This window comes from Globicephala melas, chromosome 1 (genome assembly GCF_963455315.2).
Source record: "Globicephala melas chromosome 1, mGloMel1.2, whole genome shotgun sequence".
Classification (NCBI taxonomy): domain Eukaryota; kingdom Metazoa; phylum Chordata; class Mammalia; order Artiodactyla; family Delphinidae; genus Globicephala; species Globicephala melas.
The window spans coordinates 88,296,912-88,310,177 of NC_083314.1; the positions used below are offsets into that span (position 1 = coordinate 88,296,912).

Below are 13,266 nucleotides of genomic sequence, written 5' to 3' on the forward strand. Positions count from 1 at the left end.
TGAAACTGACTAAGCTGGACTGAGACATGATTACATTTATATTTGGGAAAGATTATGGGCAGCAGTAATAAAGGATGAAATAGATGGAGTGGAGTGAGAATAAAAGCAGACAAACAAGAAAGTCATTAATAGCTTAGGTAAGAAATGATGAAGGTTGGAGCTAAGACACTGGTAGTGGGAATACAGAGAAAGAATGGATAATAGAGACAAGGAAGTCAAAGCAACAGAACTCAATGACTAACACTAAGACTGAGGGAGGAAGAGAGGGGAGGAAGCCAAGATGATCCCAAGGTTAATGGCTCTTCAGGCATGAAGATGATATATTATCAAATATTTACTGGATACCAATGATGAAAATAGCTGTGGGAAGAGGAAAGAGGTATTAATTTGGATTTAGAGGCATTTAGGAGGCAGATAATATGGGAAAAGTGCCTAGCACCATTGGACACTTAAGAGATGGCAAGTTTTTTAAAGTCAGAATTGATAGAACTTGGTACTTCACTGCAATGAAGAAGACAGGGTGAGGATAAAGTTGAGGATGATAGCCAGTTTAAGGCTCACGGAACTGGGAGGATGTAATGTCATTTGGTGATGGCAGGAAGCTCAGGTATAGAGAATATTTAACTCAGTTTGGAAGGTGTTACATTTGAGGGGCTATGCAACATCCTTATAGAGATATCCAACAATCTCTTGGAAATATGAACCCGGTCCTCAAATGAGAAATGTAGGAAGATAAGGATTTGGGAGACATTGTAGTTAAAGCCATGGCAGTGGACAAGATTACCTAGATAAATTGTGAATAGAAAAAGATGGAGAATAGAAACTTAGGAGCATTAACAATTTAAGGAGCAGAGACAGTGAGAATAGTCAGGGGGAATGATGTCAAAGAAGACAGAAGAGGAGAGTATGGTCAACGCTAACAAATGCTTTATAAAGCTGTAAGGACTCAAGATAAGGGCTAAAAAGAGTCCACTAAGTTTGGCAATCAGGCCGGAGGTTATTGGTAACCTTAAGAAAACCAGTTTAACTAGAAAGGTAAGGGGCAAAATTCAGCATATTGTAGTATTAAAGAGTAAAATAAAAGGTGGAGCCCTTAAGAAGAGAGCCTTTTTTTTTTTCTTTGTCTTTTTTTTGGAAACTTCGTTGTGAAAAACATAGTGTGAGAACTGTGGAGAAGTAGGGTCAAGAGAAAACGTGTTTATTTACTTTTGAGATAGGAAAGATCTAACCGTATTTTTCTGTGTTAGAAGCTAAAGCATTCCCCCCAAAAGCTGACTCAAAAGGCAAAACTAGTTCTGGCATATCAAGCAGTTGATTGTTTCTAAAGCCCATGAATTTATCTTTCCTCTTCTCCAAATAGGATTTTTCTTATTTAAATATATGAATTACAATTGTTTTCTCATTGTGGAGCTCTATTCAGTTGATAATTTTCTTTTACCATTCTCTAAATTCGAAAAATGATATCGACGTTCAATACATTTTAGTAAAAATGTCTTTAGTAAAAAATTTAATCTTTCTTTCATCTTAAGAGAAAAGGAGTGGGTTGAGAGTAAAATGGATTCCTGATGTCGAACTTTTAAGATAAAACCATTTAAATTTAACTAAAACAATTTTTTTTTTTTTTTTTGCGGTACGCAGGCCCCTCACTGCTGTGACCTCTCCTGTTGCGGAGCACAGGCTCTGGACGCGCAGGCTCAGCGGCCAAGGCTCACGGGCCCAGCTGCTCCACGGCATGTGGGATCTTCCCAGACCGGGGCACGAACCTGTGTCCCCTGCATCGGCAGGCGGACTCTCAACCACTGCGCCACCAGGGAAGCCCTAAAACAATTATTTTAAGTGGAAGATAAATATGTACATCGATTAAACCATCTGATATGGTATAAAAACACAGGTTCTGAATATCACAAGACTGGGGAGAAAAGGGCAAGTTTTAGAAACTGTGAGGTTTTTCTAGATCTTAAATGTTCAGCAGAATGCAAACAATATCTTAAACTATAAAAACTGACATTTAAAATATTGTTATTACTATCCCCTTTTGAACATCTACTCTGTGCAAAGTATTGTGGAAATTACCAATGCAAGTCAGATACAGTCTAGTCTGGAAATAGCCTATTGTGGGGCTATTTCTCCCCTACTGAGGGAGGAGACAAAATATACAGCAAAAGTGATAAAGGTTGGCCGAGCATAAAACAAATAGGTTGAAGGTTCCAAATTTTGGGGTCCCCATAGTGAAGTACAGGTGACGTTAGAAAGGCACACCCAGTAATGGGGGTGGGAGAGTAACTCTTAGATTAAAATGTTTTGAACATCCTTAAATACTGAGTGCAATGTTGGTCGCTCTATCTTAAGAAGGATATAATTAAGATGACCATATAATGTATTCTACACTTTTGAGAGTAAAAGGGGACACTGTTATTAATTATGCTGGGACAGCAGGAATAAGCTGGATTAGTCCTTGGCCAACCAAGACATATGGTCACCCAGAAGGTAAAGAGCATTAGCGGAACACACTCATCCAGAGAAACATTTCCAGTTTCTCTGAGCCCCTTTACTTTGTTCTCCAAGGAAGAAAGAATGTCTTATCTGACTGGTGGGTTTTACAGAATGAATTCTACGTGCTTGGCTCAGGGCCTCTTGGGTTCTCTTGCTGTTCTGGATGCTAGCCTGCCTGCAGAGAGGGTATAATCTGCTCTTTTCACCATGTCTGCCTTGTGGGAGGGGTCAAACAGCTGAACACAGAGACCAGAGACTGAGTGCTTAAGTCTGCCTCCTGTAGGGGTAAAATATTAGTAAGCCCAACAGAGGTGCAGAGCTAAAGCTATGTTCACTCAGCAGATGGTATTCTAACCTCATCTCTGTTTCCTGTGTCTTATTTCTCTATTGACTCCTCACTAGTGAATGAAAACAGAATTCTTTTTTTTTTTAACTTTTTTTTGGCCATGAGGCATGTGGGATACTAGTTCCGCGACCAGGGATTGAACCCTCGCCCTCTGCATTGGAAGCATGGAGTCCTAACCACTGGACCACCAGGAAAGTCCCAAGACAAAATTGTTATTTATTGCTTCCCTCAGAACCTTAAAGAGATTAAACATTATTTTCAAGAAGGATGACCAAAATAATCTGGAGCATAGAGTAGCTTCTTTCCTTCTTTTCCTTTCTTTCTTTTCCTCCTTCCTTCCTTACATCCAAACATTAAAGTCTCTACTGAAGGGATACATAGATAAGACAAAATCCTTGCTCCTATAGAGTGTAGGCACCTAGTAACAATGCAACGTAGTAGTAAGTGCTACAGTAGAAATATCCATGTGGTGCTGTTGCGCACAGAGGAGAGAACACCTAATCCTGGCCTGGAAGAAAATGACAGAGGAGGCTACAAAAAATTACACTTTACATCTGAGCTTAAAAGGATAAGTAGGTACGAGCTAGGTGGACACAGGGAAAAAGGCTGGTTCCTGGCAGAAGAAATGGGCCTGTGGCAAAGGCAAAGATAAAAATGTGTCATACTTATGGCATGATAATACTTTGAGAGAGAAATATAGAATATAGTTCAATTACAAAAAATCTTCAATACTTCCCCATGGAGTCTCGACTTTATTCTGCTGACAGTAGGGAGCCATTAACTATAATGGCCATTAACCTGAGCTAGGGAGAGGTATGAAGGCAGTTATATTTTAGAAAGATTAATTGACAATGTAGCTAAAGTTTTTTGATCATGTAGCCTTATCAGTAAAAAATCTGACAATGTACTTCCAAGAGATTTATATATATATATATTCATAAACATATACATACTACTCTACTAACATGTATTTACATAATAAAGCATACACAAAACAGAAGTTTAAAAAGGAGATGGGAGACTTCCCTGGCGGTCCAGTGATTAAGACTCCATGCTTCCAATGAAGTGGGCACGGGTTCCATTCCTGGTTGGGGAACTAAGATCCCACATGCCGCGGGGCACAGCCAAAATAAAAAAATAAAAAGGAGATGAAGACTAAATAAACAATTATCCCTAGTTTACCTCAATGTGGTTTAAAAAAGCTCACATGAGGTGTATGAGAAGTGTCAGCTCTGCCATTTTCTCACTGCTAGCTTGGGCTTGCATATTTGTATTATCTTCAATCAGCAGTGTCTTTGTAGAAATCCTTTTAAGCCACATTTTAATTTTGTGTGGATTAAAAACCATATAACATAGTCTATAAATCCACTTAACTGTGCACAAGTAACTGCAAAACTTTACAGGGCTCTTGGCAAGAGCAAGGGTGCCACCCATGTTCTTCCCTCAAGACACTCTGGGGAGTGTACATGATAATCTGACATATAGAATGAGGTAGAATGCCCTTACCAATCTGTATATAAAATAGTAGAGAAGCTTAATTTATTTTTTTCCCAATAGAAACATTATGAAAAGTTCTGACATTTTCTTCCTGTACCCGAACAGATAGTTGGAACACTACCATTTTACAGACCACTGGCATAAAAGATATACTGGAAGAGAACTGTAGGAAAAAAAGACCAAGAAAAATCCAAGCGTGTGGTAGTCAGAGGAAGGGAGAGGAAGATACAAAAAAAAAGCATGAATAGATAGAGGCATAGGTAGCTATGTGAAAAAGCAAATAGAGCAAAATGTTCATTATAATGCATGTATTCAGTGAAAAATTCTTTCAGTTTTTCTATGTTGGAAAATTTTCATAATAATATATTGGCAAAATATAGAAAAAAGAAAGAGCAGCAGGGATTGGAAACTATATAGGGAATAGAGCAAACAGAGAGGAAGAAGCAAAAGTGACTCAAAGGATTTTGGCCCAGATGATTATGAGGGTGGTACCTATGACAGAAAGAGGAATGGGGTGACTATGGGGGAAAGATGCTAAATTCAGTTTTAAATATGTTTATCTGAAGTGCTAGTAGGGCAATCAAAAAGAAAGTCTCAAATGTAATGGGAAATACAGAAATAGCATTCAGAACAGAGGACAATACTAGAGGTTTAGATAAGGAGCCCAGCTACAGTAAACTGATAGTTAAGGCTATGAAAATAAATACATTCTACAAGGGAAACAGGAAAAGGCAGAGAATTGAACTGAAACAATTAGTCGGGAGGAAAAGGAATGGAGCCTAGTAAAAGAGACATGCCCGAGAAGACTAATACCACATTCACAATCTTTAAAAAGTCCAATTCTATGGACTTATGTATATGTATAACTGATTCACTTTGTTATGAAGCAGAAACTAATACACCATTGTAAAGCAATTATACTCCAATAAAAATGTAAAAAAAAAAGTCCAATTCTATAGTATTACATATTCTAGTTTACCTTCACAATGGGTGACTTCACCATAAGAAACTTACTATGAAGAGCCTTATAGACAAGGGAAGTATAAAAAATTATTTTAAAAATTATTTCGAGGTGTAATTTACATTCAACAAAATGCACAGATCTTAAGTGCTCATTCAATGATTAAAATATTGATTTAAGTGCTTGTTCAAGTATAAAAAATGAGTTTTGGCAATTGCATGTGCCTATATAACCGTCACCCCAAACAAGGTGGAGAATATATCCATCATTCCAGAGAATTATTTCAATTCACCATTCTCCCCTCCACCCCCATCATTTTCTGACTTCTATCAGCATAGATGAGTTTTCCTGGTTTTAGGCTTTAAATAATGGATAATTAAGTATCCATTCTTTTGTGTCTGGCTTCTTTCATACAACATGTTTCTGAGGCTCATCCATGTTGTTGAGTGTTATCAACAGCTTTTTCTTTTTACTGATGAGTAGTATTTCATTGTCTGAATATACCACAACAGGAGAATGTTTATCCATTCTCCTGTTGATGAATATTTGGGATGTTTCCAGGTTGGAGCTATTATGAATAAGGCTGTCATGATCATTCAGGTAGTCTTCTGGGGAACATGTGTTTTCATTTCTCTTGACATAACACCTCATAGGTAACTGCCAACATTTCTCCAGAGTGTTCACATAATTTTATATCCCCACCAACAAGTAAAAGATCCAGTTGCTCTACAATCTCACCGATCGTTGGTATTGTCAGTGTATTTGACTTTAGCCCTTTTAGGGGTTGTGAATGACATCTCACTGTAGAGACGATTAATGATAAGCACCTTTTTATGCTTTTTAAAAAACTGAGGTATAGCTGATGTACACACCTTTTCATGTTCTTAATTGGCTATTCTTTATCTTCTTTTGTGAAATGTTGTTCAAGTTCTTTGGCCATTTTATTTTATTTTTATTTATTTATTTTTGGCTGCATGGGGTCTTCATTGCTGTGCGTGGGCTTTCTCTAGTTGCGGTGAGCGGGGTCTACTCTTTGTTGTGGTGCGTGGACTTCTCACGGCAGTGGCTTCTCTTGTTGCAGAGCATGGGCTCTAGGTGCGCGGGCTAAAGTAGTTGTGGCACGCGGGCTCAGTAGTTGTGGCTCACGGGCTCTAGAGCGCAGGCTCAGTAGTTGTGGTGCCTGGGCTTAGTTGCTCCGCGGCGTGTGGGATAGTCCCGGACCAGGGCTCAAACCCGTGTCCCCTGCATTGGCAGGCGGATCCTTAACCACTGCGCCACCAGGGAAGTCCCTGTGGCCACTTTAAAAAGCAACTTTATTGAGGTATAATTTACATATCACATAAAATTGTTCTGCTTGAAAAAATGTACAACTCATTGATTTTTAAAAATTTACTGAGTTGTGCAACCGTCACCGCAATCCAGTTTTGGGAAATTTCCATCACTCCAATAAGATCCCTTGTGCTGTTTACAATTAATCTCTATTCCCTTCCTTAGCACTGGGCAACCACTAATCTACTTTGGCTCTATAGATTTGCCTATTCTGGACATTTCATATGAATGAAATCATGCAATACTTGATCTTCTGTGTCAAGTTTCTTTCACTTGGCATAACATTTTTTGAAGTTCATTCGTATTGTAGTATGCATAGTATTTCATTTCTTTGTATTGCTGAACAATATTCCATTGTATGATTACACCACATTTTATTTATCCATTCATTGTTTGATGGACATCTGAGTTGTTTCCACTTTTTAGCTATTATGAATAGCGCTACTATGAATATTTACATTCAAGTGTTTGTGTGGACATGTTTTCATTCCTCTTGGGTAGATATCTAGGAGTGGAAGTGCTAGGTGATATGGTAAGTTTATATTTAACCTTTTAAGAAACTGCCAAACTGCTTTTCAAAGCAGTTGTACTCTTTTACATTCTGCCCAGCAATACACACGGGTTACTGTTTTTCTCCATCTTTCCTAATTTCAAAATCATGAAGGTATTCTCCTAAATTTTCTTCCAAAAGCTTTAGGGTTCTAGCTTTGAGCCATCTCAAATTATTTTTTGTACATGGAGTAAGGATATAGTTGAAGTTCATTTCTCTTTATGAATATCCAATTGTTCCAGCACCATTTGTTAGAGATTTTCCTCCCCTCACTGAACTGGCTTGGCACCTTGTCTGCAAATTAAGTGATCACATATGTGTGCATCTATTTCTGGATTCTCTTATGCCGTTCCACTGATCCACGTTCTAGCCTATGGATAGAAGACACTCCTGATTACTGTAGTTTTATAGTACGTCTTCAAATTTGGCAGCCTAAGTCCTTTATCTTTGTCCTTTTTAAAGTCTGTTTGGCCAACTAGAGTCTTCGTACAGTATTTCCATGTATATTTTAGAATCAGTTTGTCAGTTTCTTAAAAACAGACTTTTAGAATTTTGATTGGGATTGTATTGAATCTAGATATCAATTTAGGAAGAATGAACATCATTAACAATATGTGTTATCCTATCTACATAGTATATCAATGAGCACAGTATATCTCTTCAATTATTTTAGGTCTTGATTAATTTATTTCAGTGATGTTTTGTAGTTTTTAGTGTAGAGGACTTGCACATCTTTCAGTAGATTTGCTCTAAGGTATCTTTTTTTAAATATCATTACAAATAAATTTTAAATATTTCATTTTCCAATTGTTTAGTCCTAGAAAAATTCTATCATGCTGAACAAAATATGTATCAATTCTGCTTAAATTTTTTTCATAGACTGGAATTCAATCTATAGGAGGACTATCTGACTTTCACTCTAATCCATTCATTTTTTTTTTTAAACCAAGGTAAATAATTTCTGATGAGTCATACAAAATCAATGCAAATTTTATTCATCTACACTATATTCAAGAAGGCACAGCAAACATTTTGGTTGGGGTAAATTCTATACTTATTTGTAAGACTATACCATTAACTAGAACCTATAACATACAAGACAGACAAGCATTATTATCTAATGATTCTTAGAGAGATAATTTTTCTACCAAGCAGTAAAAATTGTGTGTGGGTGAGAGGTATATTAAAGACTTTCACTGAGTTTCTATTGCTGCTGTAAATGGCAAAGGATTATAAATACTGGCATATCTATCCTAGTGATACAAATTACATATATTTTTGAGATTAGCAGGCATGATGAGGCTACCCTGTGGTTGAGAATGCACCTAACTTATTAAACTATTTATTCAGAATTTTAAAAGTTTGTTTTAAAACAAAGTTAAAAAGTGGCAAATTCATTTCTATTAAGTTTTTTTAAAAAAGGATTTAATTGTATACTTCTCAAAAAAAGAGAAATAAAGACTCTCACAAAATTAGATGCAATAACATAATGACCAGAATCAGCTGATTATGATATCCACCCACTCCTTATGTGCTTATGCACATTATGGTTTGTTTAGGATTTTGGAAGACTTATTATCTAAGCAAGAAGAGCAAGAAGGGATAAAGAGAATAAGTATAAAGAGATATAAAGAGAATAAGTATGGTATAAAAGGTTTCTGAATCTCTACCTCCATCTTCACAGTCTTCAGGGGCTTTGGCTTTCTTACAAAGACGAGGATCCAACCAGGTGGTTGTCTTGGTATTGTGGCTGTTGAACAAAGATTTCAATTAGAAACAGTAAAATAAAGAGGGAGAAAAGTATTTCAAAAGCAAAGATGAAAAGTGAATAAAAGGTATATGATGTTTGAACATTTATCTCCTACAGGCTTCATTTGTAAACCTCTGATTCAACAGTCCTGTTGTTCTCAGTCTATTACTTCAAAACTGCCACAGAGGAAAGGTAATGCTACAGGCACTAATTTGAGAATGAAGACTCTAAAGAAGGGATAAAATGTTAAGTGCATAATAACAGATGCTTATCTAAGCAGTCAAAAATGTTTCAGCGGGTGGGCACATGGCCCCATACTGTGCATTATCTTAGCCAAAAAAAGCTGCCCTGAAAATCCTGTTTACTTGCTGGCTGAATTCCGTCCTCTCTCCCTCCAAAAACACTATATTTCTTAGGTGCCTGTGATGTGTGGGCATTGTGCTGAGGACCGAGAATATAGAGATGAACAAACAATCAGATAGAGTCTCTGCCCTCACTGGGACTCTTTAAAAATAAAAGAGTTAAATAAAATAAAAAGTTTTAAAGTGTCAGTTTCTGGGACTTCTCTGGTAGTCCAGTGGTTAAGACTCCGCATTCCCGATGCAGTGGGCGCGGGTTCGATCCCTAGTCAGGGAACTAGATCCTGCATGCCGCAACTAAGAGCCCACGTGCCGCAACTAAGACCCGGAGCAGGTCAGACCCAGGTCACCATGCAGTAAATACTAATGCTAAAACAAAGCCATCACACTGCTGAGTAGACAGTGTTATAGTTTAAGTATCTGAAATATGAGGATCTTAAAGAAAAAAATATCCTGGAAGAAAATATATATGAAGGCAATAAAATATAAATTAATTATCGAAGCAGTGGGAGAATAACAATGTGATCAAAGGATCTTTTCTTGATGTTTCCAATTTGAGATTAATTCACTAATCTCTACGATGATCTCTAGGTCTGAAAATATTTAGCTCAGTTAATAAATATGGCCCCCTTCCAAATGATGGTAATTTGTGAAATGCTCATTAAGTTGGACACTCTACCCGAAAGGTTAAAAAAAAAAAGGCAAAGCAAAATATCCTTTATGCCTTGCATTTTTCATTATTAGTGATAAATCTGTTTTTAATCCTCCTGTTTTTTATAAAACCAGACGTCAAATACAATATTCCTTTATCCAAATCAAATAAAAATGAAATATCATCCAGGGAAACAATCAGATTAAGAATCAATTGTAACTTGTATGAAAAATATTTTTAAAGAAAGAAAAAAGAAATGCAAGGCTTGTGAAATGAGGTTAAGAAAATTTAAAGGCAAGTCTCACAGTGGCAAGGCACATTAGAAAAGATACAGACATGTGCTTACTCAATGAAGTAGATCATCCCCGTATCAGTGTAGGCCATTTCCCAGTTTTTGGGGAGCGGTTCCAGATTCTCGTCTCTCATCATATAATTTCTAAAGTCCATGGAACTATTTGTTTGGTTGTAACTTGGGACAGTCTTTATCCAATCAGACGACTCAGAATGCCTCTCTCTGTTTTCTGCTATTCCAACAGAACGGCATGAAAAGTAGGTAAAGTTACATTCTCTTCAAACAGCCTTAAGTCTAACAAAATGCCAAATACATATTGCAAATTTCCTTGTCTACTATGTCCACATTCTGCTATAACTTTTGAAAAAACAAATAAACACACTGATTTTCTTTTCATTTGCTAAGTGACATTAACCCTGTACAGCACCTCTGATGCTAGTCAGGGAAAGAAGCAAAAAAACAACAATAGAATCAATTCTGTATATACTAAATAAAGATCCATCAATATCATACTAAAACAACGGCCACAGCAGCACCTACACAGTCCTTTTATATGCCAGGCTCTATGTTCAGCACTTTACATATATTAACTCATAATTCATTCTCACAGCAACCCTGTGAGTATATAGTATTACTATTGCCATTTTATAGAAGAGGAAACTAAGGCCCAGCAAGGTTAGTAAGTTATTTTAGTCAAGGTTACACAGCTAATAAACAGCAAAGCTAGGATTTGAATTTAAAGGGTCCATGTTCTCAACTGCTTTATCAAGCTGCCTTGTGCACATTTAACACAGGCCTTTAAAATAATACAAATTTAAAAAAATTAAACTCAATAGACTTACTGTTGTTAAATATAATTCTCTGTTGGTAATATTAAAATCCCTTTAGAGTTCCAAAGTCCACAATGTAGGTAAGAATACTAAAATTTGGTAACTCTCTAGGGAGTTCACAATTCATGCACTTAAAAGTTGTTTCTAGAACTTAAAAGATAATATAACTGTAATAACTCCAAACTTCGGGCAATGCTTCAGTATCAGAGACTCTTAGAAGAGGCCTTAGATATCATTATATGTCATTCTTTATAGAACTTCCACTCCAACCATCCTTTATCCAACCAAGTTCTATAATCCACTAATCCTACTACTTACTGCCTTTCACTGTTCCTCACCCCCATCCATCCCCTAGCTATGTCCTCACTGCCCTACTTACCCAACTTAAATTCCATGATCAACCACTATAATCACTCCTTTGTAAATACTCCTGATTCCTTTTTCCCTACTTTACTTCACCACACTTGACTGGCTGAACTATAATTCTGTTTAAATCTTACTCTCCACATACTCCTCGCCAGTATATGTAGCTGAACGCAGGCGATAGTAACTTCTTCACTTTTAACTCATGATCAGTAGCCTCAAGAGGGCATTTAATGATGTATGACAATCATAGGGCATTTCTTTGCCCATTCGCTCTGACTCTCCTAGATAACGATTTCATACCTTCCTTCTCCTTAAATCTTCTCCTACTTCTGCCTTATCCCTATTCTCATTTGATGACCTTGTTTCCTATATCACTGAGAAAACAGAAGCAAACAGAACTTCCACAAATTCCCACCATTATATCTACATAGCAACTGTGCCCATTTTACTCTACCTTCTGTTACAGTGGAAGAACTGTGTTTCTAAGCAGATATCTCCACCCCCTCTTGCCTATAGCAATTCCCTCTCTCTCTCTCTCACCACCAATCTTTCTTACCTAGTAGGTGACATCCATCTTTTTTTTTTTTTTTTAACAAAATGCAACCAAAAACCCAAAGAACAAACAGAAGATCCTAAATAAACCCTCAAGTTTAGTCTTAGGGTTTTACATATACCAACGACACAGGAGACCATCAATGACATAACTAATAGCAAGGGTAGCAGTATATAGGGCACAGGGTCCCAAGATAACCCTGCCTAAACTCCCTGTGGATATCCTAACAGGTACTGTGGCCACACATTGTTACAATAAAATATCATCTTCCTCTCACCCATTGGTTCATAGCTGTAATCAGATCCCTTATCCAAAATGTGCCTCAGAGGACTTTTCTTTGGGGATAGTTGAAACTTTTGCCATTTTGAAAGATAGAAATTCAAGACAAACAAACAAGTTATTTCTCCATTCTTTAAAAGGAAATTAAGCAATTCTCTTTCCCCTCTAGCAACCCCGTCCCATTTCTCTCCTTTTTACACCAAACCTCCTTGAAAGAGTTTATACTTGCTACCTCCACTTCCACTCTTCCATTTGCCACTGGAACTCGTTCCAACAAGGCTTTTGATCTCTCATCAATAAAACTGTTCTTAGCAAGATCACCAGTCATTTCCACATAGCTACATCCAATGATCAATTCTCAGTGCCCATCTTACTTGAGCTATCAGTAGCATCTGACATGATGGACCTCTCTTTCTTGAAACAGTCTCTTCCCCTGGCATTCAGGACACTACACTCTCCTGGTGCTCCTTCTACCTCTCTGGCTCTTTTCTGTCTCCATGATCTCCATATATTAGAGTGCCTTCCCAAGGTTCAGTGCTTGGATCTTTTCTCTTTCTACACTCACTCTCTTGGTGATCTCACTGTGTCACTGTTATATAAGCTATATGCTGATGGTGTCCAAATACGGATTTTCAGACCAGAACACAGACCTTTAAATCCAACTTCAAGCACATTTCCATTTGGATGTCTAATGAACATTTCAAACTTAAATATCCCAACCATAGCTCCCATTCCCAACCCAGACTGACTCCTTTTACCTGTCTCATCTCAATACATGCAACTCCATTCTTGCAGATACTCAAGTTAAAACCCTTGGAGTGACCTCTGACTCTGCTCTCTCATACCTTATATCCAGTCTGTTGGCAAATGTTATTGGCTCAGGCCACTTCTTACCTCTCATGCCTTCACTGGGTCTAAGCCACCATTTTTCACTTAAATTACTGCAATAACCTCCTAACTGGTACCCCTGTTTATGTCCATGCCCTCCTACTGCCTTTTCTCAATACAG

The 13,266-nt window shown here is 37.3% G+C and overlaps 1 protein-coding gene across 5 annotated transcripts in view; it reads right to left on the minus strand.

Annotated features, from left to right (window-relative positions):
• MAGI3 (membrane associated guanylate kinase, WW and PDZ domain containing 3) overlaps window positions 1-13,266 on the minus strand; it is a 272,415-nt gene that overhangs the window by 60,908 nt on the left and 198,241 nt on the right. For 3 of the 5 annotated variants that reach the window (XM_060301074.2, XM_030869076.3, XM_060301075.2), the window contains exons 5-6: window positions 10,284-10,461; window positions 8,847-8,926 (exon numbers count right to left, since the gene is read on the minus strand). In XM_060301074.2, the coding sequence (XP_060157057.1) occupies window positions 8,847-8,926; window positions 10,284-10,461 (258 nt within the window). The remainder of the gene's footprint in view (window positions 1-8,846; window positions 8,927-10,283; window positions 10,462-13,266) is intronic. The other 2 variants (XM_030869077.3, XM_060301081.2) reach the window with 1 other exon arrangement.